A 27,151-nucleotide genomic window follows, 5' to 3' on the forward strand; every position below is an offset into this window, starting at 1 on the left:
ACTTATCAAACACACTGAAGATGGAAATGATGTAAGTTGGAGTGTGCTGGAGCACAGCTGAGTTTCACAACAGCTATGGCATACATTACCCAATTCTCCATGAGCAGAAATAAAAAAAATGTCCTATGTAATGGAGCTTTCCATTGCCTGAAAACAGCGCACAATTACCATTGTTTAGAAGGGATATCCACAATGTTTCTACTTGTCTACAGGGACAGCCTATTGCCTTGTATCCACACCAGTTCTGCCCTGTGTTTCCATACTACATGCCTGTTGTATCTCAGTTTATAATTATGCGCATGAGAGGGGGTTACATCTTTATAAAGAAGTCTACGAGTTGTAGAACCCATTTCTAGCTTAGGAAAACTTGCTAGTTGAATGAACATACATAGTATGGTGTTAATGCGGAGTGCTTAGCTATCAACTACCTCATCACACTAGAGAAAAAAATGCACTTAAAATCTGGTTTCTGTCTCCTGCAGAATTCTGGGGTTTGTAGTTTAGGAAGGAGCCTTTAACAGCCTTATTAAACTACTAACCCCAGAATTCTGCAGGAGACAGAAACCTGATTTAAAATGGATTCATTCTCTAGTGCAGTGGTTCTCAACTTGTGGGTTCCCAGGTGTTTTGGCCTTCAACTCCCAGAAATCCTAACAGCTGGTAAGCTGGCTGGGATTTCTGGGAGTTGTAGGCCAAAACACCTGGGGACCCACAGGTTGAGAACCACTGCTCTAGTGTGATGAAGTTATGACTTTCCAATCCCATAGAATCAGGAAAATAATAATGTACATTAGAAGTTGCCACAACTTTAAGTCTGTGCATAAACCATTTTAGAATACTAAATTCATCTTTCCACATGTCATCAGGATCGAAACATCTGTATTAGAATCTTGTATCCACTCCAAACAATTGGTCTAAAATATCCAACTTCATGGACTCCCCCTTTAAATCATACCAAAGTACTAACATCATCATACTCTGAACAGTGCTTTATATAAAGCATACTATCCATGCCTCATAATGTCAGCTTCCCTTTCTATGAATATCGATATCCTCCTGTGTACATTTCATCTGATGCAACTCTCCATGTGTTCAACAAAGCATGCTTTCGTGTAAGTGTGACTAAAATGGCTAAGTAATTGACAGTGTGAAAATCGGGTGAAGAAATGCCTCATTCTGATTCAACTGTACTACATGATGCATATGATAATTGTATAGTAAGTCCATCACAAGAGGGATCTACATTGCAAGTTTAAAGCAATTTGAAGGGTGTGAAACTAAAATTAATTCCAGGTTATCAAAATTAGGTCGTTCTATAGATAGCATAAAGGTAGTTACAGCTGGATGATCTCCATGTCAGTGGGATGATGAATTCATTCTAGTTTTAGTGTGAATGATAAATGAACTAACTGAGATTCAGCACCTTGACTGGTACTGTAAAGAGATAATGCACCCAAACTGTAAAAACTTTGTCTTTGTGTGAGGAACATTGTGTTATCGCACATTTTGCTGTAGTATCCAGTCCACAGTTTAACAACATCATCCATCTATTTAATAAAGTTTTTGGTGTAAAAAATAAAGTTTCTGGAGTAGAACTACTACTTCCAAAGAAAGGACTACACAATTAAACAGGGAATAGTACTTTCAAACTAGGAACACGTTTTCTTTATTGTTGTTGTTATTATTGTTGTTGTTGTTGTTGTTGTTCAGAGGCTCGATAGCCATCTGTCAAGTGTGCTTTGATGTTTCTACATTATGGTTTTTGTTCCTGGGTTCTAAATGTCATTTCCTAATTGGTTCTATCATAAAAACACGGAGAAAGTTTATTAAACTGCAAAAACTTTGTCTTTGTGCAAGAGACATCGTGTTATAGCACGTTTTCTGAAGTATCTTGTAGAGCCTCAAGTCCACCAATTTAACATCCTCATCTACCCATTTAACACAGTTTTTGGCACAAAAACAAAGTTCCTGGATAGAACACTACATTCAAAGTAAGGATTACACAACTAAACAGGAAATAACACTTTAAACTAGGAACATATTTTGTTTATTATTTTAAAATATTGTTTATACAAATTTTAAAAATTCCCCAAAAATCCATAAATAAGTGAAATGTCCTGAAATTGTAGGCCAAAAAAGGGAAATGTGTTCTATCATTGTACCAAGTTTCACCCCAATATCTCTGAAAATGAGGGAGAGAGGAGCCCCTGAAGCGCAATTACTTTAACAAAATAGTAATGAAATTTTGTTACTCTCGTTATAGTAACAAATTTTTCACTAACTATATTTTTAGAAACACAAGAAAAGGCCAGCGCCTCCCAGTTTTGTAATGACTTTTGAACCATTTTTAATGAATCGCACAACCCTAATGGTCAGTATAGATGGAGCCTCTGTTATCCAACTGTTGGTCACTAAGGCCCACATTTCTTTATAAGAGTGACGGTGAAATATTGCAAACCCTAATGCAAAATACCATCAAAGATATAAATGCAATACCTAGAACAAGGTAGAGAATTGTACAGACCTACAGATATTGTTGAATTACAAATTCTAGCACGCTGAGAGAGCACATCAATTGTGAAGAATGGTGGGAGTCATCGAAGTGGGCTACATGATTCCTTAAGCAGAGCGTACTGTGTAAAAAATCAAACATACTACAACCCAAATCTCAACTGTCCACCCAGGTTGTGTTTTATTCTTACAAAGTACAGTACAAAAATAAAGATTTAAAAGTTAACATTAAAAAAAAGACATTGATCATTATCAGCATAATATCCTGAGACATCTGGTTTGTGACAGCTTAAAAGTAGCAGGACTGAATGAAAGGGATGGACACCAAATAAAGAATGCACAAATTAGGAGAATGCATATGTGGTAGATGGGAGAACAGCCAGAATGAAAGGAAAAATCATGCAGGTACAAAGCACTGGTAGTCTACAGAGCTATGTAATATTTAGCCCAAAACTAGTCTGAATAAAAGAGGGCTGGAAAATATGTAATCCATCAACATCGGAAGAGCCACAACTCCCATCAGCTAACTAGGGTTAATAGGACTTGTAATCCAACATCCTCTGGATGGAAACAAGTTGCTTAGCTCACCCTAGAAAAGAAGTGGGGAAACTCTGATTCTCCTTGTTTGATATGTCAGCAAACAGAATCCCCAACTGCTAATAGCAAGGCATTCTTGGACTTGGACTTCAATGTATAAGGAGAGCCAAAATCCCCACTGCCTTGTCTTAGATCTAATTCTCCAATCTTTTGCTGCAGAAACTAACACAGTGTTTCAAATACAGCCTTAACAGTGTCTCAAAACACTTCGTAACAGAAAACAAAGCCCTTTTATTTCCTGAGTTCTAGTTCTTGAGGCCAATCTGCTTCTAAGGACAAGAAACTCTTAGAAAAGCAACTTTTTGGACCACCACTCCCAGATTCCCCAGACTGCACAACCTGTAGATTCTGGGAGTCACAGATTAAAAAAGTAGTATTTCCAAAGTCTGATGTGGAATGATAGTGTCTGTTCCCATGATATAATGTTGTTATTATATAGAAATCAAGGCAGATATTGGCATTTTCTTACAAGATACAGGAACTGTGCCTCATTTTCCCCAGCCCTTTTCAGGACAAAATTTCATTTGGAGAAACTGACAGCAACCACTTCACTTTCTGTTTTGATCAATAGTTTTAAGAACACCTAACTCCAGATTGGATTTCAGCCAAGCACTGGACTCTGGAAAAAGAACAGGCATCTTGAGTACTCCAGCTTTAAGTTTCTAATCCTCAAGGCAGGGGAGGGAGAAGTATTGATGGTGATAAGCAATGCCTGCTGAAGATGACATACCAAGGTGAGATGGGAGGAGGGACTCAGTTCAGAAATACTGGGGTTTGTCCCAGGATCCTTGTAGATACCAAAATACATGGATGCTCAAATCCCATGATATACAAGCGTGTAGTAAAATGGTGCCCCTTACATCAAATGACAAAATCAAGTTTTGCTTTTTGGATTTTAAAAAAATATTTTCAAGTTGTGAATAGTTTCATCCATGGACACAGAATCCGTGGATGTAGAGGGTCCACTGTACTATGCTCTGTTCCATCTCTTATCCCTTGCAGTGACTCCTGATATCCATCCTCTTACTGTGCCATTTTCCCAGTCCATCTTGTGTGCCCTGAGCAACCATTCTAAACCGCAGACTTGTTAAGCTAAATGCAAACCTGTACAACACATTGCAAGCAGAAATCTATGGAGGTTTCCACTACAGAACATTCATTTTTCTTTTAGACCATATCAGAAACTATCTGCTAGATTTGAGGAAGGGCTATAACAGCTGAGCCCAAGAGCACATGCTCTGCATGCAGAACATCCTAGGTTCAATTGCCAACTTCTCCCAACAGATAAGAATCAAGAAACGGAAATGGGGTGGGACTGCTGCTGCTGTTGCCTATCAAGCTAGTGCACAGTCAAAGAGATCAAGGACCTGACTCACTAGAAAAGGGATAGAAACTGTATCTCTTCAGCTGAAACTCCCATCCGCCCTTGCCAGCTTAGTCACTGAGGACAAATGCTGGGGAATTGTAGTCCAGTATCAATGAAAGGATGCAGAATCCCTACTATATGGTAGAAAAAGGCAGGTACATGTCTCCTGTCTATATACTTTTACAGCCTGACCTCTATATATCTACTTTCAAAATTATCTGCTCCAGAGTTTTCTACCCCAGAAATATAAGAACTACTATGCAAGAGAAATTCATAACATGCATGGACCTCAAACACATTCTATAATCCAGGGCTTGAGATAATGACCTTTTGGCTACATCTCCCAAACTTCCCCAGCAAAAATGGCCAGGGACCGTGCCGGTTGAAGGGCTCTGAGAGCTGTAGTCTAAACAATGTATCCCCATCAAGTTCTGCTACGAGCCACCAATAGAGCCCCAGAATCAGATGTTGAGTGTCACTTAAACCGGTCAGGCACTGCAGATGAATGCTGTGCTTGTAGAGGAATACTGGGAGGAGGGGGAGGAGGAAGAGAGAAGGAATCCAGATGGATTGAAGACAAGTTGCAGGAGGTCAAGAGAAGATGAAAGTCACAGAACAGTGACATGCAAGGAAATAAATATCACCAAGATAAGGAAATATGCAGAATGGAAATAACAGAAGTGATGTGAATGGATCCAAAGGGAAGGAGGAGTTAGGGAGGCAATGGCTAAACCCTGGGTAGATGAACTTGTTGTAATATTCAACATTTTAAAAATTGATTTACACCTACATTCTGCAATTGTTCAAAAGGGGAAAAAAACACCCTCCCTGTTCCTTCCCCAGCTTCCTATGATCCTTTAGCCACCAAGTGTTGCTTTCCTCTTCCATGGGTGTTCTATCTGGTGTCCATTCTCTCTTCTCCATCACTAGCAGCTTTCCTCCAGAAGGGAGATGCCCTAGATGGCTTTAGATATGGGTTTATTTTTGTCAGTGTTCCCCTTAGAGGTTTGCTGCACCTTTTCCCTCCTCTGCTTCAGCCGACTCCTCTGCCTCCTCCTGCTCTGCTCCCTGCAGCTGCTGCTCCTGGTCGTTCTGCTCTTCCTGCTCCAGATCATCTTCTGTGCTCTGCATCCCAGCGTGCCATGCAAAAGGAAGGAAAATGAGGTATAACTTATGAGATCCACTTCAACTGTTTTGTCTCATCCATAAAAGCTTATCAAAGAATTAAATTTGAGCTTCCCAATTCTGTTTGGTAAATTGTTGAAGTCTTTCATGGCTGGAATCACTGGGTTGTTGTAGGTTTTTCAGGCTGTATGACCATTTTCTAGGATGCCTGCCATAGATGCAGGTGAAATATCAGGAGAGAATGCTTCTAGAACATGGCCATACAGCCCTACAACCACTCTGTTTAATGGGTTCATGTAACTTGACAGCTAAAAGGCTGAAATAAATATAGACAGCCCTCTGAACTTACAATTTCAGCTTTTGCAGATTTGATTGTTCATGGATTTGATTAATATGTTCTTTCTAGTAAATTCTAGGTCCACTAGTGCAACTCTATATTCAACTTCTGCAGGACACTGACCAGAGAATTGTACTAGAAGACTTAGAGATTCCTAGAAAGCTCACCTTAAGCACCACACCAATTCCATAGTTCAAACACACATATGCATCCAGAGTAGTGGAGCCCCTGGTGGCACAATGGGTTAAACCCTTGTGCCGGCAGGTCTGCTGACCAACAGGTTAGCAGTTCAAATCCAGGGAGAGTGAGTTGAGCTCTCTCTGTCAGCTCCAGCTCCCCATGCGGGGACATGAGAGAAGCCTCCCACAAGGATGGTAAAACATCAAACATCCCGATGTTCCCTGGGCAATGTCCTTGCAGTCGACCAATTATCTCACACCAGAAGTGACGTATAGTTTCTCAAGTCACTCCTGACATGAAAAAAAAATCCAGAGTAGTTCTAAACCAGGTTTTTAATCTGGGACATCTATGAGTTTATTTTATAGTAGTCAATAGCTTTTAAAGGATTGATGCCAATCTGTTCATAAGCACAAGAAAAGTATATGCATTTTTCATGCTTTACAACTGAACCCTGCATTTTGGCAGCCAAAGGTTCTCAGATATCTTCACAGTGGGATTCTGACTCCAACAACCAATTGAGCAGTCAATATTAAGCTGTTTCAGTTCCTAGCACAGATTTTGAAGCTACTTGTTATGCCTCTCATTTCACATGGAAGGATACCTGTAGATCTTGATTACTGCATGATTGGAGGAGAGGGTGGGCATGGGAATTTTAGTCCAGAATTATAACTTTGCCAAGATCTGTGGATCTCAGAACCACAAAGAAAGTAGTGTTTCTTAACAAAGATACCACTTGACATCTGAAAAGAAGGCACCAGAGAAAATAGGTCGCAAAACATTTGAGAAGATGATGATTGCCGTTACCTTGACTTTCCGGCTGGGCTCAGAGCACAGGCCACTGGGTGAACTACAGAGTTCCTTAGAGACTACACACAGGAACTCTGACTGATCCTCATTCCCGTAATTATAGGATGATCCAATATTCACTAGCTAGGAAGCAAAGAAGAAAAATATTCATGATTTAGGGGATATAAAATCAACTATACTTACATGTTCAGCTCGCATTAGTTTGTTGTTATTGTTGTCGTATGCCTTTAAGTCACTTCTGAATTATAGCAACCTTAAGGCAAACCCATCAAAGGGGTTTCTTGGCAAGATTTTTTAGAAGACGACTGCCCTTGTCTTCCTCTGAGGCTGAGGTAATGTGATTGGTCCAAGGTCACCCAGTAGGTTTCCATAGCCAAGTGCAGTTTTTAATCCTAGTCTCCAACATTTTAGCCCAATATTCAAACCACTACACTTATGCTAGATGTCATTCTACGACCTATACAACTACTGTATTTTGCATTCTTCTCCATATATAAAGTGCATGCCTCACTGGGGGGAAAAAGCCTGAATAGTTGACCAAAATGCATGGGAAGCTGGTAGCAGAAGTTTAGGGATTATATTATTTTCCATGGTAGATATCTATTAAGACAACACATTGGTCAGAAATGACAGCTTGCTAGATAGTCTGCACCCATTTTTGCTGTCCAGGAGGACAGGAAAGATATGCACGGCAAGGCAGCTCAAATAGAAGCACATACCTTGCTCCTTCTAGATCTAATTCAGGATGGAGAAACATGTCACCTGCAGAAATTGCTGGAATGCAACTCCCATTAGGCTTACTTAGCATAACCAATTAGGCAGGGGGTATGGGAGGTGAAGAGCAATAACATCCAGGAGTACATGTTTTCTGTCACTCAAGATTCTTCAAAGTAACATCTGTAAGGCAGTTATTTCTGGTATCATCAAAGATAGCTCTTGAACAGACAAACAATGAACCATAAAGAAGGAAGGCTATAATATACTGCAAAGGACCTTGTGCCTATTGATTTGATGAGGTGTGAAGTATCATTAAAAACTGAGTACCAAAAACAGTTCTGCTGCATATTTAGTTGGTTAAACATTGGGAATGATGCCAGCGTAAGATGCACACCTCCTTCAAATACAGAGAATGCTTCATTAACTTTTTATGGCTACAATCCTATCTGCACCTATTAGAGAGGAAGTCCTGCTGAAAGCAGCAGGATTTATATTTCAGTAAACATGCACAAGCTTTCATTTTAAATAGTTTACAGTACAATCCCATACACATCTACTCAAAAGTAATCCCAATTTAGATGGGATTTGCCCCAAACAAAGGAAGTATAGTTTTAGCCATAAGTCACCAGGACTTGCTAAATTAGTACTGTTAGATAAATGTAGAAAAGGGTTTCAGAATGTTTGATCCTCCACATGTTTTGGATTTTAGTTCTCATCAGCCATGGCCAATAGGGTTACTGACAAGTGATCTTGAAAACTAAAATCCAAAACCTTTGGAGAACCAAGGTTCCTCACTCCAGTCTGGAAATGATGGTGATTTATATTGTTTTTTGTCCTATGTATGTGGCTCACTGCATATTTTAGAAAGGCATATGCGTGTGCCTGACCATGTGTTTTTACATACAGTAGAGTCTCGTTTATCCGACCTTTGCTTATCCGGCAATCCATCTTATTCAATGGCCCCCTCTTCCTCCAGCATTTCCCCTTCAATTAAAGGAGTGCTCCCCAACTCTCTCTCCATTAAAAACTCTCCATTCCCAAAAAGTGAAAAAGGCAAGTCAAGGAAGAGGAGGAGGAGGGAGGAGGGAATGATGGGGGAAAATTCAGGACAGGAAGCAGAAGCATCCTCCCTCCTTCCCTCTGTGATTTCCATGCTGTCTTCTGCATCTGGACACTTCCTGCTGGACTACTCTAACCCTGAGGCATTGCCTTGCCTTAACCCTTTGAGCCCCTGCTACTATTACTTTTTTAATATATGTTTTTATTGCCGACACAGGTGGAATAATATAACAATCCATCACCATTTCAGAATACATATTAAATATTATTTTCTTAGTGTTCTTATCCTTGCCTATTCCACCTTTTTCTCCCACTTGTGTCTATCAATGTTACACCTCTCCCCCTCCCCTCCCCTCCCCTCCCCCACCCTCTGGGAACAGTAATTGACTTCATTCAGATATTATTTTAATTGAACAATCGTAGAAAGAGAATAATTCAGCTTTTTATATATTTCGTTTCCTTCGACTTTATCTATCAATCTTCTCCATTTCTGAACCCAATTCTTCTTGATTCGGCATGATTTATATTTGGCTCTTCTTTCAAACATGTATTCCCCGAGCATGAAGTTTGCTAGGTAACACTACCATTTTTTAACTTCCCACTTTCTATGGTCTTTCCATCCCAAAGTCACTGTTGCTTGGGCAGCAACTATTGTGTATTTTATAATTTCCCACCAAGTCCCTGTTGTTATTATTCTAGGTGTCTAGTGGTGCATCCGATAGGTAACAGTAGGAGACTCCATATTATCTGACATTTTCATTTATCCAACATTTTGCTGGCCTGTTTATGGCAGATAAGTGGTACACTACTGTATGTCTTTGGACTGACTATAGGTCCTGGATCTCAGCAATCCACTGGCCACTGGATGTAGTTGGCTCACATTGCTGTTATTAGGGAGTAACTCTTGTGGTCTAGAAATAACGGTTACAGATACTTCAATGTACTTAATCATTCTGAGTCTCTTACCTAGCTTTTCTCAACTTAGCATCCCAACATGAAACAAACCAGAGGTCCTTTGGGCTTTGGATGAAGAGAATTGCAGGACACAACATATTGGGTGTAGGATGAAGGGAACTACACATTAGAAAAGGAAGGTTAAGAGAAACTGTTCATTTGTTCTCTTTATTGCACAAGTTATGGGTATAGAAGATGCTTAATGAAATCCAGAAGTCTCCCAAACAAATTTTAGTTAAATTATGCTGCCCCTTCTTTTTACCATCATCAACCTTCTGAAGACTATAGTTTCTGACAGCTACCTTGTAACATGATGTGTAGACTACAAGTCACAGAATTCATAAGCCAGCATGGCCATTGGAAATTGTTACTCCCCACACTTTTCCAAGCTTTGCTTTTAACTCACAACTTTGTCTTCTAGTCCAGTTCTATAATTCTATTAGTACAGTTGCACCCAAATGCAGTTCTTAAAAGTGTTTTAAGTTGGTTACTTCCACAATGAGACATGGCAGGTAATCTGCTCTGGATTTTAGTCTGAACACTGAAGGATATATGAGGATACCTGTCCTATTGTCATGGAAGCCATTGGAAAAATTATATCCACATCCTCATAGCTCACTTCATGCCTACCTGTTCAAATCGCCATCCATCAGACATTGTGGATACCATTTGAGTGAGTTCCTCTTCTTGACACTGTAGCACTCTGTATACATGCTTTGGAGGCACCTGAAGCAGCAGGGGGGGAAAAACTGACACGTTAAGAGTGAACACTTTTGCTTGAAGCAAAGAATCATCTACATCAGTAGTAGGCTACCTAATTTAAGGAGTCTTGGAAGGGCTGCATGGCACTCAGAGCTTTGATCTCTGCTACCTTGCCACTCCTTTGCACACCTAACTGAGGCAACTGCCCCAATCCACCTTATGGTTGATGCAATCCTGTTCTCTCAATTGTGTTTCAATATAGATTGTTAACTGCCAGAGTTTATCTGAAGAAGGCTGGAGATCTGGTGACAATGACTATTACCACCACCCAATTTCAACTCTAAACAGTAAGGATTTTGTGCTTTTATACTTCACTGTTAAAAAAAATGGAATAACAAGTACTCAGGTTGAAATCATTGGGATTACTATACATCACTCTCTATGGATGAAAACCTGGCCAATTTCCTTCACTTTTTCCACAATTACTGTTTAACTACCATATTCATTAGTCTTGTAACTTCAGGGGAGTTGGAATGGCTCTGGATGTCCATCTCAAACACAAAGTTCTTTCACATTTAGGCCTTCTGCAACCATATTGCCACAATACCTGCGTTATTGTATAGTCCTTCTCCTCTAGTCTATCCTTTATCAGTCTGATTAGTGATCCAATGTTATAGAATTCAGCTTCTTCTAGAACCCCTATGGGGAAAAGTAAAGAATATAAGAGATTAAAAAAAAAACGAGTCCTGAGCTGCCACATAGTTAACTGGTAATTAAAAAAAAATCCCACACATGCACTTTTATTTTACTCCAGTCATTCTATAACTCATGGGATTGTAAATTCTGGAACTTTAGGTAATATATATCACAATCACATGCTGTAAAAGTTCTGAAGATTACATTGATCGAATGACAAGCAACTTCATTGTAAAGCTTCACTGTGTCACCCCTGGCCTTGTCTTACTCAACTGCTAAGTATGCCTGTGCTGTTTGGCACAAGTCTGTCCATGCAAAGCAGGTAACTATAGCACTGAACAAAACACACAGAATAATCACAGGATGTCTCAAATCTACACCTGTTGATAATCTCTACAAGCTAGCTGGCATTTCCCCCTTCCCCACAATATGCGATGGAAAGTTGCCACGAACTGTGAGAGAAATAAGGTTGAACACTGTGAAAGCTATCCACTCCATGGCTATCAGCCTCCTCCCAGTAGACTCAAATCAGGGAAAAGCTTCGTGAAAACCACCAGTCCACCCAGCAACAGCAAGAGTATTCCTCTGGGCAGGTAAACCTGGAAATCCCAAATGGATACTGCCCCCCATCCCCACCCACCCACCACCCCCCACCCCCCACCCCCTCCCCCCCCCCCCCCCCCCCCACGCACACACATATAAGTGTCTGCCTCCAGGAGAAACCAAGAATGGGCAACTTGGAAGTGCCTGACCAGACTCAGAAGCAGAGTGAGCAGATCAAAAGGCAGCCTGGCAAAATGGCACTACCTAGAAGAATCCTCCACCTTGTGTGATTGTGGGTTAGAACAAACAATGCATCTGCATGCTTGCTCGCAATGCCCTGACACATGCGCAGAGGAAGAATTGTTTACAGGTACAGATAATGTGGTCACTGTTGCCCGTTTGTGCTCCCTATATTTTATCAGTTTATGAAATGCTTTCTACATAAAATAAATAAATAAACAAGACTCCATTAGGAAAAGAGAGTATAGTGCAACCTAAGCCTACATATTGAGACAGATTCCAGCTAAACTCATGGGATTTATTCAGTGCTGGGGCCATGCCACAATGCCATGGAAGAATTCCAAAACACACATAAAGAATGTGATATGGAGTCAAAATTCATCTTCTTGAGAATCATAGCTTTTATTTATTTGTATCAGTTATTTTTTTATTCTTCCACTCCAGTTTTAAAATATTTTAATGACATAGAGCTGCTTGCAATAACTATTAAAATCTCAAATGATAAAAAGTAGCTGAAAAAGATTTCTAGAAAGGAAGGTAGAAGAGCACATAACTCCATAGGACTTGCTGAGGCAACAGAGTGACATTGTGCAAAACAGTAAATTTTGAAATATAAATAAAGCACCAGCTCTCTTTCATTTTTCCCTATACAAGCAGTCCCCAAGTTACGAACAATATACGTTTTATAAGTTTGTTCTTAAGTTGAAATTGTATGGAAGTCAGAATAGGTAAATTTTTAAGTGTAACTCCAGGCATCTAAATAAATTTTAGCGTTGGAAGGGAAGAGTTAAGACCCCTGTGGTGTTTGTTTTGCTTTCTGTGCTCCGCTCAGAAGATTTCACCTTACTTTCTGTCCCGGTGGATTTTGGAAAATCTGGCTTATTCTGGAAACAATTATTGGTGCTACAATTTCAGTGGAGACATCTTCCCCTATGATAACTCTTTCAGGAATTAATTTCCCCCCGGAGAGGTAGATTTCTCTCACTTCCTGTTGTCTCACCCCCATTCTTAACTATGAGTCATTTGAAAGTCAGATGTTTCTAACTCGGGGACTGCCTGTATTCCAGGAATTCTGGGGCACACTGTCCTGTGTAAAATAAGAGTTAGCAACCAAGCATTCCCTATGAATGAAAAATAGCTCAGCTGGATCACATCAGTGGTTGACCTAGCCTAGCACTGGATATATTTTGGAGGCTAAAGGTATACAACAAGAATGAAAATCTTTGTTCTGCCTGAGGGCCTGATTCAATGTTAGAGAAATTCTCGTAGGCTACATTCTCAGAGATCCCAGAGTTTACCATGTAAAGCTGTTTTTGCCACTAACTAAATTTTAGGAAACATTATAAACTTTTAGAAATGGGATGGGGAGAGAGTGCAGAGAAACCAAAAGAAATTCCAATGATGGTATAACAGTGGACATCTGGGATAACCTACTTGAGGAGGCTATTTCACATTCCTGGCATAAAAAGCACAACCTTCTCTCCATTATCAGCCTGCAGAATCTAATATGCTGAGGCAGAGCATCCCAGAAGCATCTGAAAAGCTCTGAGCTTTCAAGAGCCCTGCCTTTCGCTTCCAGTTGCAGACAATTTTCCACAGAATATGCTTTGCAGCTCTTTGCACTTAAATACTCAAGGACCACTAAAAGCCAGGCATGAAATAGAGGCATGTATTTCGGGTTTTGTGCATACACATGTCTCCTCCCTATTTGGAGGCAAATGTCTGCAAGGGGCTTAAATTAGAAAACTATGGAGGAGTCATTTGGGTTTAAAAATAATCATCTTTTCTATATAACAGGAGACTCATCTTCTGGAAAATAAAGGAGTTCTGTTCAAGCAGCATTGTACGATTATGAGCAAATTATGACTCTGTTCTATTAGAACAGAATGATGTGATCTCAGCAAAGGAAAAGGTAAATACAATTTTAGGATATTATCCTAATTTGAAAGGAGAAATGCACAGATGGGGAAATAATGACAGGATGGCACAAGGCAGTCTTGGAACATGTACCCACTCTATGCTCTTGCGTGCAGAAAACAACTCCATGAATAAATAAATTGACATGGAGAATTCTTTTTAGATGAATATAAGAAATGCCACACAACAAAGACAACACAAAGGCTTAAGATTATGCAATCTGAATAAATTGGAGTTGGAGAGGGAAGGACAAGGGACTTATATCAAAAAAATCAATTTACATTCAACATAGGACAATTATTTAGAAGAAACCTGTTTCTTTTCAAAAAAATAATTATTGCAAAATTAATATAATAAGAACTTATTATTAAGTAATAACCAAGACAATAAAAACAGTCAATAAATGTTTAAGCTTACTACACGAATAACAGCATTCTCCCGTGTTACTAATGTATTATCATGTAGGCTTTTTTGTGATGAATTCTATGGGAAAGATGAAGCTTCTACACAAGCAGATGGGTTGAGATGACCTTCAGATAAGCTTGGAACTCCAGATACTGTCAGAAGTCTGATTCACAGAAAGTTTGGGGAGGGGGGGAGTAAAAGTTGTAGTCAAGGGGCAGAAATATGAAAATATGTCCCACACCCCACTGATCTCCCATCTGAAATAGCTTAAGAGGCATTGGCTTGGGGCACTCCTTCGTAACCATAGTGGCTGATAAAAAAAATAGTTCTCACTCAGTCTCCAAAGGAGCTTCACCCATTTTGGCACCCCCCCCCCAACCCACCCCATGACAATAATGGAAACACTGGCATGGTTCCTTCTTTGATTACAATTCTGTAGGATGCTCATAGGGCAGGCTACTGGTTGCAGCATAGGTAAATAAAATATTTGCCTTTGGGTTTTTTTTTTTTTTGTCTGTAGTTATTTACATCTGTGTCTATCCCCACAAATGAACTTCTCCACTAGCATGAAATTATAGTAGTCTCTTAATGAACCTGTGGAGAAATCAGAATGCATTTAAGAAAAGAAAAGTATATGCTTTCAAATTATTTGTTAATTTATGGCAACCCCATGAATATCAAAAGGTTTTCCTAGTCAACAAATATTCAAAGAAATTTGCAATTGCCTCTTTCCAAACATAGTCTTAAGGCACCTGATATTTTCAGGTGGTCTCCCTTCCATGTACTAAACAGGCCTTGCACTACTTAGTTTCCAAGATCAGACAGGACCTAGCAACTTCAGGCAGCAGCTCTTACTGTCCAGAATCAATTCGGACAAGCTGTCTTTATTTGGAACAGTGCCCCTGCAGCCTCTCCCTTTCCTTCCTCTCTAAAAGTAGAGGAAAAGCAGCTCTGCCTATTAAGAGCTTGAAACTCACAGAGGGGAAAACAAGAAAGCAAAACTTCTCTTCCTTCTTTAGGATGCTAAATGTCCTTGTAGTTATAATGGCCTTGCTATTCTTTTCTCCCTCTCCCTCTCCCATGCACAGTATTCCAGGTTCCATGTATGGAATAGGTATAGCGAGAGATACTGTGATATGAAGTCATTCAAGCCAAGCAAGCCATACAATAAATTATTAATGCATCTCTCAGAGAGGGGACATTTTCATCCTGTTTAAAAGAAGAGGTAGTCAGTAATGAATAATTACAGACCAGTTTCTAACGTTCCTTTTTAGGGCATAATGATTGAGAACGTGATTGCCCTCCAACTTTAGGCACTCTTGGTTGAAACACACTTCCTTGGCTGATCTTAAACTGGCTGCAGAGAAGGACACGGAGTTGAGATTGCTATGGTTGCCCTAATGGGTGTTCTCTGTCTTAACACTGACAAGGGGTGTGTGTCCTTGTTGGTGTTTCCAGACTTCTAAGCGGCTTTCGATACCATTGACCATGGAATGCCTGTAGGAGCTGAGAATGTGGCAGGGTGCTATCAGTACGCTGATGACACCCAAACATATTTCTCTTTGTCTTCCAAACAGTTCTACCTAAGGATAGTGTGTATCCTCTGAATGAATGCCTGAAGGAGGTAATGGGTTGAATGAAGAAAAACAAATGATACTGAATCCGGACAAAACAGAGGTGCTTGCCATTAAAGGTTCTAATCTAGGGATGGAGGTGTGTCAGCCAGTTCTGGATGGGGTTACACTCCCCCTGAAAGACTGTGTTCGCAGCTTGGGAGTGACCCTGGACTCATCTGTCCTATTTCCGGACCAAGTTGACATGACAGTCAGGAGTTCTTACTATCAGATTCAGCTGATAAATCAGCTGCACCCCTTCTGGGGACCAAAAGATGGTCATGCATCACTGGTAACCTCACAACTAGACTTCTGCAATGTGCTTTACAATGAGCTACCTCTGTAACAAGTTCAGAAACTCCAATTAGTTCAAAACACAGTAGCCTGATTGGTCACACGAACATCCATTGGCTGCCGATTAGTTTCCGAGCAAAGTACAAAGTGTTGGTTTTGATCTTTAAAGTCCTACTTGGTTTAGATCTCAGTTACCTACAGGTTCACCTCCTCCTGTACTATCTACCCCGAACACTTAGGTCTTCTGGAGGGAGTTACTCCAGCATGCCAGAACTCGACTGGCAACCGTCACCAGAGGACCTTTTCACTGGCCTCCCCAAGTCAGTGGAACAACTTGCCAGAAGAGCTCCAACAGCCAAATAAGTTGTCAGAATTTTAAACACATCTTAAAACGTATCTCTTCTGGCAGGCCTACTAGGTCATTTTTAAGTTGTGAATTTTAATCTGCATTTTATTAGTGGATTTTAACTTGTATTTTAGCTGTGTATCTTGTTGTAGGTGTTTTATCTCATTTTAATGATGTTGTATCCCACCTCGAGCTGCAGCAAGAGGCAAATAACAAAACATTATTGTTATTATTATTATTATTATTATTATTCTGACACAAAAACACAGTATGACACAGCAAATGAGATATATATACTGGATTTTGTATCACAAAATCACAAGTCGAACACTTACCAAGCATTTAGGACTGGGTATTATTATACACTGGGATGCAGCCTTCTGGATATCACTGAAGTGCACCTGCAACTCTCACCTTACAGTGAAGAATCCTAGAATTGCAGCCCCATCCCACCCCATAAGGCAAAGAAATTGCTAGGACAAAAAACAACTGTGGATACTGTATTGCCTGAATAAATGATTTTGGATCATTTAGTTCAGCATTAAAGACAAGGTGTGCCACAAAGATCTGCCAAATGTGCAGTGTAGATTCAATGGAACCATTTGTGCTTTGGAATCCCTGTAGGAGTTTGTTTGGCTCCTTGGGATTTAGCAGCTCAGAAAAAAGGGCATAGCTCTTAAATTCTTGCTTCTTAACAGATGGGACACATGTTATAAACATTCAAGTTATCCCAACGTAAGTGAATACACTTATTCAAAACATACAGTCCCAGAATGATATATTTGGTCCATTCCTTTGTACTGCATAAACAAAAGTTGACTTTTTTTCACATATACACAACATAGATGAAGGATTCCTTCTTTTAAAAAATGGATGCATCACAATAAAACAAGGGTTACTATTTGTACTTTGTAAACAGTGAATGCTAGCAACATTGCAAGTAAATCTTTCTGAGTTTACAGAAAGGATAAGGAATGTTAGGCCCCAGGGCTGAATCTGGACCTTTTAGAGCTGAATATAGCCTTCTACCATTCCCTAAATGACTACACCATTTCCCCATGATACCATTATTGGGTCTCTGCCCAGCTTTTGCATGTGAGTTTTGAAAAGACTGAAGTGTGTTGTTTTATCCTAAGGTTTAGTTGAGAGTCAGTGTAATGATCTGAGTGTTGAACTACGACTGTGGGAGACCAGAGTTCAAAATCTCCACCCAGCCATGGAAACCCACTGGGTGATATCAGGGACACCATAGAAGGTAGCAATGGTATTCCTCCTCTGAATAATTCTTGTCAGGAAAGCCCCATAACCAGGGTCATTGTAAATCAGAATCAACCTGAAGGCAGATAACAACAACAAAGGCTTAATTATCAGTAGCAAGAGTAACATTTGCTGGCATTTTGGGTGACAATCTTTTCTTTCCTTGAGGTCCAAATGCCATGAAGGCACCAGATCATCTCTGGTGGTGGAAGCTACTCAGCTTTGGTTACTACTTGGATGAGAAACTACAAAGGAATGCCAGGAACTTTGGGCTATAACTCAGAGGAAGACAAAGCCTAATTGCTGCTATGTATTCCTTGCCTAAGAAAAGCCTATTAAATAAATTGGATCATCATAAGTTGACGGATAACTCGAAGGCACATCCACACACCTAATACTTTTGCCTTCTTACCCTTGGAATATGACTCCTGTGTGATTTGAAAATGAATTTGAATCTCAAGCAGAAAGAGATTTCCTACTCTTGTTCTATAGGATATTGGCTAGCTCTCCTTTTCTCAACCTGGTGCCTTCCAGGTGCATTGAAGTACAACTCCCCATCTCCCCAGTCAGCATGATGCTTGACTTCAACTTTCACCATCCCCTGCTGCCATGGCCAAGACACCTGAAGAGCACCGGGTTCAGTTCTTCTAGTCATTCCATCTCCATCTCCAGCCACTCAATTCATGCCACTGCCCACCTCAAGCAACATCAGACAGTCACTTACCTGGATTTCACAATTGTACAAATCAAAAGGCTTACCTTCCTCAGCCATATCTTTATCCAACACTAATTTCCCATGTCGGAGGAAATTCAAAATGGGTCCAAAATAAGTGGGATCCCTATCAATGAGGTATGCACCCGTTTCATCCTAACAAAATACAAAAAAAGAACAAATTCAGCCCTTGTATTTCAGCAAACATTTCAGAGTCTGGATGTGGTGACCCAATAGATACAGTGTTTGGATATGGATGGAGCAATCCAGACATATGGTCAGTTTGGCCTTTCTTTAAACAAAAACCCATTTAGCCAAGTTTCCCATGCAAAACTTCCATGGCAGTCATAGGATTGAGAAGACAGATTCTCGGAAGGATCAACAACTCATTAAAAATTAAAAGCTGGCCTACAGGTAACTGGTGCTTCCTATAAACTGGAAACAAGACACACACCTTTCACACATCTTTTTTGAAAATATCCACAGTGCTTGTGAAGGAAATTTGGAGATCATGGCAGAATACTCAATGAAAACATTAATGCAGTGTGTGATAACTGTGAAAGAGGTGTATGCTATGCTGGGAATTGCTAGTAGTCATGGGCCCGAAATTTGTCCCATTTGTTTCATTTGTGTTTCCATTTCATTCCATTCATTTGGATGGCACAAAATGGAAAGGCCTCTTCTGAAATGAAAATGCAATTGATATGAAAGGCAGGCGTGCCTGCTTTTCAGATGGATTGGCTGGGGCCTGGCAGGGCTGAGTAAGGAGCGCTCTTTACACAACACTTGGTTGCAGGCACCCTGGCACTTTGGCCTACACGTCCGGGCCTGGCAGGACTTGCAACCGAGCATCAAGTATGGAGATCTCCTTACTCAGCAATCAGCTGCAGGCCCTGCTAAACCCAGTCACATGGGCTGGGAAGCTTGCACCCATTGACCTGCAGCTGAGCACCGAGTAAGGAGCAGCACTTTGGGTCTATGGGTAACCCCCCCCCCCAATAATGAAAACAAAAACAAAAAAAAAACCCAAATATCTGACTTTTCAATATTAGGAGGCTCAGACAAAAATGGATCAGGGCCACCACTGAAAGCCGGGACATGAAACAGATCAAGTTAAGTCCCGAATGCACATAATTAATTGCTAGAAAAAGGGCTGAAAGTAAAATGTCATAATGCTTTGATAAAAATCCACTAATAATATCACAAAACATATCATCATAAATCTACTAATAACAAGATAATGCCTTTATATAAATCTACTCTGCAATCATACTGGGGATAGTGTGTGCAGATGGTTGCTTTATGCCAAAAGCCATATTGCAAGGCTGGAAAAAGGTGTAAGGCAAGGAATGAGAGATGTTGAGACAATGATGCATGGTGTACAGAAAACAGATGTGAGGAAGAAATTACTTTTTCCCAGAGTCCAGAGCTAAACTCCGGAATTCAATAGCCTGTCACGAAGTGTATTTACAGCCACCATGGCAGACAGCTTTAAAGGGGGATTAGATAAACTAATGGAGGTTTTAAGATTATCAGTGGCTATTTGCCATAACTGATGTGCATTATTTCCGGCATCAGAAATAGAACAGCCCTCAATTTCAAGTTTCTTGGGAAATATGAGCAAGAACCAGCAATCCCTAGTAGTTGCTCCCATATCAGATGGGGGAATTAATTTATTCCAGATTTTGCTAGTGTTATCAGTGCCACTCAAAGTTCAATATTTACTTAGAGCTCAGCACCTTGGAGAACTCCCTCAACACCTGGATTAAAGCCAGGATGAAATGGCAGCAACCAGCTACCAATTAGGGAAAATTTCATTGTATTCAGGTCCTATTTATGAGCTGCCCTTAGGTATTTTCTTGGAGGTGTTTTTGTTTTTTTGGTCGTGTCAGGAGTGACTTGAGAAACTGCAATTTTCTTGGTCATTAAACAGTTTGAAAGCTAGAAATTTCAAGAAAAGACTTGTTTTCCACCCCTCCCAGTGATTAAGGATAGTTTTAAAGATACCGTTTCTTACCACATCCTTGAGTGGCCCTAGTGCACTCAAAGGAAGTAGGAGTGTATATACCTACTGTTGTTATTGCATTCCTTTGAGTCATTTCACACTTACAGGGATCCTAAGTCAAACCTATCATGAGGTTTCTTGGCAAAATTTGTTCAGAGGGGTGCTGCCCTTGCCTTCCTCTGAAACTGAAAGAGTGTGACTTGCCCAAGACCACACAGTGAGTTTCCATGACTGAGCAAGGTTTTATGGAGGGTCTCCAGAGGCTTAGTCAAACCATTACACCACACTAGCTTTAGACTTATGCTAGTCATGCACTATAAGCACCCAACATGGGACTACAAAGGCTGGACTGGCCACGTTGTCTGGATGCCCGACCACCATCTCCCAAAGCAGTTGCTCTACTCCGAACTCAAGAATGGAAAATGGAATGTTTGTAGGCAGGAAAAAAGATTTAAAGATTGTCTCAAAGCCAACCTTTAAAACTCTGGCATAGACACTGAGAACTGGGAAGCCCTGGCCCTTGAGCGCTCCAGCTGGAGGTCACCTGTGACCAGCAGTGCTGCAGAATTTGAAGAGGCACATATGGAGGGCAAAAGAGAGAAACATGCCAAGCAGGAGGCGCATCAAGCAAACCCTAACCAGGACTGCCTTGCACCTGGAAACCTATGCCCTCACTATGGGAGAAGATGCAGATTAAGAATAGGGCTCCACAGTCACCTACATACCCACCCCAAGTCTTGGAAGACAATCCTACTCAGACAACGAGGGATCGCCTAAGTAAGTAAATAAGTACAAAGGCATCAAGTACCATGAGAAACTCTTGCACTCACAACCTAGCATGTGGCTTCTTAAACTCTTAGATGTTTTGGGGATGAACAAATAAAAAGGCTTCACAATTCAGATGATGATACAAGCAAGATGAGACAAAGGCAGTGATTGTACAGCTTTTGTGAGATCCTTTACTGGTTTTTAAGCAGGAAATGGCATGCCTCTGAAAGGCACAGGAGCCAAACAATAAAAGTATTTCCCCGGGGCCACATTTCACCACAGTCCAACTCTGGTGTACACAATGAAAGTGATGCCAGTAGTGCCTCAGGGATAAATATTTTCAACAAAATACATGTCATGGGTCAGATCCCCCAGAAGAGAGATCTTCAGAGACCTGTGGGGTGGGAAAGAGTTCCAATCCCTTGGTTTCACAGTTAACTTGATTTCATTGCTAACTCTAGTACTGACTGCAGCTGGGCTCTTACCCAAAGTTTTATTCTATTCCAACTCTCTGCGTTTCGACCCGATCCCAGCCCAGAGAACTTTGCCTCTTTAAGCAGCTTATGTACACTGCTGGGCCGGCTGTCCCCTTTCCTAAATCTCCCCAAATCCAAAACCTAATGGGTGGGGGCATGTGCAGTGGAGAAAAAATCTGGTGTATCCTGAATCTAAATTGAGAAACCCCAGGGTCACAGGTTGGAAGCAAAACTGCTGTGCGGATGTGACTTTGCAGAAACAAAGAATTGAACGAAAGAGGTTTTCCTTTTCATGTGGGAGTACTGAAAACTGCCATCACAGGGAAGTCAACTGGGGGTCTGAGAGGCCTGGGGTGCATCTACACTGTAATGAAAAATCTCAGGACTCCAAAGCACTGAGCCATGGCAATTAAAGCGATGTCAAACTGCATTCATTTTACAGTGCAGGTGCACTCTTTGTCTATTAGTTGGAAGTTACAGGAAAGCACACTTTTTGATGTCTTTCCCCGGATAGGATCAAGGGTCTGGAGAACAAGCTCTATGAGGAGTGGCTTAAAGAGCTGGGCATGTTTAGCCTGAAGAAGAGAAGGCTGAGAAGAGACATGATGGCCATGTATAAATATGTGTGGGGAAGTCATAGGGAGCAGGGAGCAGCTTTGTTTTCTGCTGCCCTGGAGACAAGGATGCGTAACAATAGCTTCAAACTACAGGAAAGGAAATTCTACCTGAACATTAGAAAGAACTTCCTGACTGTAAGAGCTGTTCAGCAGTGGAACTCTCTGCCCCGGAGTGTGGTGGAGGCTCCTTCTTTGGAAGCTTTTAAGCAGAGGCTGGATGGACAGGGGGTGCTTTGAATGCAATTTTCCTGCTCCTTGGCAGGAGGTTGGGACTGCAAAGAAGGAGGAGCCCCCACCACATTCCGGGGCAGAGAGTTCCACTGCTGAACAGATATCACAGTCAGGAAGTTCTTCCTCATGTTCAGGTAGAATCTCCTTTCCTGTCAAACTGAACTTTTCCTTCTTTGGAATCCCTGTGAAGCCTTTTGGATCCGAGAGACTATAGATGCAAATGGAAGGAAAAAGAGATCCCATCTACACATTAGGAAGAGCAGAGTTGGGATGGATGACTCTGGGGATCCCTCCCAACTCTAGGATTCTAGGAAGGATTGTTTTCTCAAGTCAGGAGCGACTTGGGAAAGTGCAAGTCGCTTCTGGTGTGAGAGAATTGGCCATCTGCAAGGACATTGCCCAGGGGAACGCCTGGATGTTTTGATGTTTTACCATCCTTCTCTCATGTCCCTGCACGGAGAACTGGAGCTGACAGAGGGAGCTCATCCATGCTCTCCCTGGATTCGCACCTCCAACCTGTCAATTTTCAGTCCTGCTGGCACAAGGGTTTAATCCATTGCGTCACCGGGGGTTCCTGAGGTGAGATCCAAATCAACGAATTTTGAGCCCCATTTTCTATCCAATGGCCTATCCTTAGTCCAATCAGAAAAGAAGTTTGCTTGTTTAATAAGGCCCGCATGGCATAAGCCAGAAATCCTTCAAACAATGACAACGTAAAAATAAAGGGGGAAGAAGAAGGAAAACACTGGGACTTCACTCTTGGGGATTTTCTACCTCCAAGGAAGACTCTTTCATTGGAGTACAATTTGGAACTTTTGTGCACATGTGTGTGTCAGGACCGACTTGAGAAACTGTAAGTCAGTTCTGACACTGTTTATGTTTGTGTGTGTCAGGAGTGACTTGAGGAACTGTAAGTCGATCCTGACATTGTTTGTGTGTGTGTGTCAGGAGCGACTTGGGAAACTGCAAGTCGCTTCTGGTGTGAGAGAATTGGCCGTCTGCAAGGACGTTACCCAGGGGACGCCCGGATGTTTTGATGTTTTACCATCCTTGTGTTAGGCTTCTCTCATGCCCCCCATGGGAAGCTGGAGCTGACAGAGGGAGCTCACCCCGCTCTTCCCGGATTCGAACCTCCTACCTGCAGGCTCAAGAGTTTATTGTAACCCATGGCGCCACCGGAGGCTCCAGTTTGGGAGTACAACTCTAAAACACCTAACAGTATTTACAAATAGACACCAAGATCTGCCTGGAGATATGTGTGCATCCAAACGGGCCATGAGCGCTTGGGGATCCCTATGGAGGCTTTGGGATTCCTTTGGAGTCTAACCAACAGGGCACATGTACAGGCAAAGCATTTCAGCGATTCCAATGGAAGTGCATGCCCGGGGATGACAACACAGAGCGCTCAGAACATGCTCTAACCGAGGCGCCCCTTCCTTCCTTCCTTCCTTCCTTCCTTCCTTCTTTGCTGGCTTCCCTCCCTGCCTCCCTTTGTTCGCTCACCCGATCCGATTGCAGCTCCTCGCCTTGGCAGAGGCGGCAAAGGAAGGACTTCTGCTCGCGGCACAGGGTCTGCCGGGTGGTCAAGAAGACCGTGCCGCCGACGTTGAGCCGGACCCACTTGCCTCGGGGGCCGGGACCCGGGGGGCTGCCTTCCCAGCCATAAGAAGGAGCAGCAGGAGCAGGAGGAGCAGCAGCAGCAGCAGCCTTCGGGCCCGCCGGCGCCGCCTCGCCTCGCTCCATCCTCATCTCCGTCCCTCCTCCTCCTCCTCCTCCTCCTCCTCGCCGCCGCCACAAACAGGCGGGACTCCCCTCGGGCAGGTGTAGTGAGGCCGGCGCTGGAGGATTCTGGGACTTGTAGTTTTGTTCCTTTCCCCCACGACGGAAAGGAGGGGCTGAGAGAATGCAGTGGGAGGGTCTTCCTTGCTCCCCCCCCCCTCCTTTTTTTTCAGAAGGAGCTGAGAAGCTTTCCAAGAGCTTCAGATGCCTCTGCTGTGATTGAGGAAAAAGCTAAGCAGCGCCACCCGGGTGAACTGCATCTGCTCTTAAACCGACTTGCATGAAATCTGCTATGAACGAGAGCCCTCCCGAGAGAACCCCACCAACTGAACCACCTAAACTGGTCTATCCAATGGTCCCTGACCAACTGAACCACCTAAACTGGTCTATCCAATGGTCCCTGACCAACTGAACCACCTAAACTGGTCTATCCAATGGTCCCTGACCAACTGAACCACCTAAAGTGGTCTATCCAATGGTCCCTGACCAACTGAACCACCTAAACTGGACTTGACAGGCCAATGGATACTCCAAAGCATGCTCTACTCCGAACTCCAGAACAGAAAACAGAATGTTGGTGGGCAGGAAAAGAGATTTAAAGATTGACTCAAAGCCAACCCTAAAAACTCTGACATAGATACTAAAAACTGGGAAGCCCTGGCCCTTGAGTGCTCCAGCTGGAGGTCAGCTGTGACCAGCAGTGCTATGGAATTTGAAGAGCAGGAATAGAGGGCAAAAGAGAGAAACGTGCCAAGAGGAAGCCATGTCAAGCCCACCCTGACCGGGACCACCTCCCACCTGGAACCAACATGAATAGGGCTCCACAGTCACCTACAAGTCCACCGCCAGTACATCCTACTCGGACAACGAGGGATCGCCTAAGTAAGTAAGGATACTTCGCCACAGACATCAGAAGAGCTGCAAGAGCGAGAACAAGCTAGGAAAGTAAAGACAAAGATCCACCCAGAGGAAAAGTGTTCTTGCCATACTTCAAGGGATAATAATAATAATAATAATAATAATAATAATAATAATAATAATTAACCACTGACTGCATAGGGAAGCTGATGAGGAAACACAACCTACAAACTATCTACAGACCCACCAAGAAAATCCAACAAATACTACATTCAGCAAAGGACAAGAGGGATCCTCTCACTTCTGCAGGAGTCTACCATGTACCATGCAGCTGTGGACAAGTCTACATACTACATAGGGACCACCAAACACAGCGCCCAAGCACGAATCAAGGAACATGAAAGGCACTGCAGACTAATTCAACCAGAGAAGTCAGCCATAGCAGAGCACCTGATGAACCAACCTGGACACAGCATTTTATTTGAGAACACAGAAGTGCTGGAACACACTAACAACTATCATGTCAGACTACACAAAGAAGCCATTGATATCCACAAGCATGTGGACAATTTCAACAGAAAGGAAGAAACCATGAAAATGCATAAAATCTGGCTACTAGTATTTTTTAAAAAAAAACTCTAAAATTATAAGAGTAAATAAAGAACAACACTCAAACACAGGGGAATTCCAGACAAAAAATAATCAGGGACAGTTAGTCACCACTCAACAAAGGATTCCCCCAGGCAGTAACAAGCCACACCTTGGAAATTGTCAGGCCACCAAATGTTAATTAAGGTGACTAACTGAAACATTCACACCTAGCTCCAACAGGCAAGAGTTCTTTCTCCCACCCTGGACATTCCACAGATATATAAACTCAATTTTCCTAGTTTCCAATAGGCCTCACAACCTCTGAGGATGCCTGCCATAGATGCAGGCAAAATGTCAGGATGGAATGCTTTTAGAACATGACCACATAACCCAAAAAACCTACAAAAACCCAGACCCCTCAGGGTTCATTGTGGAACAGTGGTTCCCAACCTTTATTTTGACCAGGGACCACTCTCCAATATTAGCACCAAAAGGGTTACAAATCAGGTTTTGGTCAACTTTAGATTTGGTTTGGTTATTTTGAGTGCTGATTCAGAAAATGGCATTGGCTAAACCACATCAGCTCTAGTTTCTGATACATAACGTATGTCATCCAGTAGTCACCATCTGCTCGCCCACAGAAAACCATATGGTCTGGAGAACAAGCCTTATGAGGAGAAGCTTAAAGAGCTGGGCATAAGAGAAGGCTGAGAGGAGACATGATGAGGACCATGTATAAATATGTGAAGGGAAGTCAGGGGATGGAGGGAGCAAGCTTGTTTTCTGCTGCCCTGGAAACTAGGATGTGGAACAATAGCTTCAAACTACTACCAGAACATTAGGAAGAACTTCCTGTGAGAGCTGTTCAGCAGTGGGACTCTCTGACCTGGACCATGGTGGAAGGTCCTACTTTGCAGGCTTTTAAGCAGAGGCTGGATGGCCATCTATCGAAGGTGCTTTGAATGCAATTTTCCTGATCCTTGGCAGGAAGTTGGACTCGATGGCCCCCGAGTTCTCTGCCAACTCAGTGATTCTATGATTCTATGATCTTCAAAAAGGCCCGCAAACAATTGAGGATGCTTAGCCCTGAGGTAGGGCAGTTCAAGTGATGTCCGCTCACCCATAGAAAAACATATGGTCTGGAGAACAAGCTTTATGAGTTTGCTACTGAACACAATTCAAAGTGCTGGCTTTAGCCTATAAAGCCCTAACCTGTTCCGGCCCAGCTTACCTGTCTGAATATATCTCTCCTTTTGAACCATCTAGGAACTTAAGATCATCTGGGGAGTCCCTGCTCTTAATCCCGCCTTTCTCGCAGGTGCATTTGGCGGGGACGAGAGACAGGGTCTTCTCAGTGGTGGCCCCTCAGCTGTGGAACTCCTTTCCCAGGGATATTAGAGCAGCCCTTTCTGTCTTGACCTTTCAGAAATGAGTAAAAACCTGGCTGT

The 27,151-nt window shown here is 42.1% G+C and overlaps 1 protein-coding gene across 1 annotated transcript; it reads right to left on the reverse strand.

The window, feature by feature from the left end:
* Positions 1-113: 113 nt before the first annotated feature.
* KCTD17 (potassium channel tetramerization domain containing 17) lies at positions 114-24,380 on the reverse strand. Its single transcript, XM_060776991.2, has 6 exons — positions 23,979-24,380; positions 18,426-18,534; positions 10,963-11,054; positions 10,284-10,379; positions 6,921-7,046; positions 114-5,599 (listed from the first exon to the last, which is right to left on the reverse strand). Exons 1-6 carry the CDS (start codon positions 24,222-24,224, stop codon positions 5,474-5,476), a joined length of 795 nt encoding a protein of 264 aa, XP_060632974.1. The 5' UTR covers positions 24,225-24,380; the 3' UTR covers positions 114-5,473.
* Positions 24,381-27,151: the final 2,771 nt, after the last annotated feature.

The sequence above is a fragment of the Anolis sagrei genome, chromosome 5 (genome assembly GCF_037176765.1).
Source record: "Anolis sagrei isolate rAnoSag1 chromosome 5, rAnoSag1.mat, whole genome shotgun sequence".
Classification (NCBI taxonomy): Eukaryota; Metazoa; Chordata; class Lepidosauria; order Squamata; family Dactyloidae; genus Anolis; species Anolis sagrei.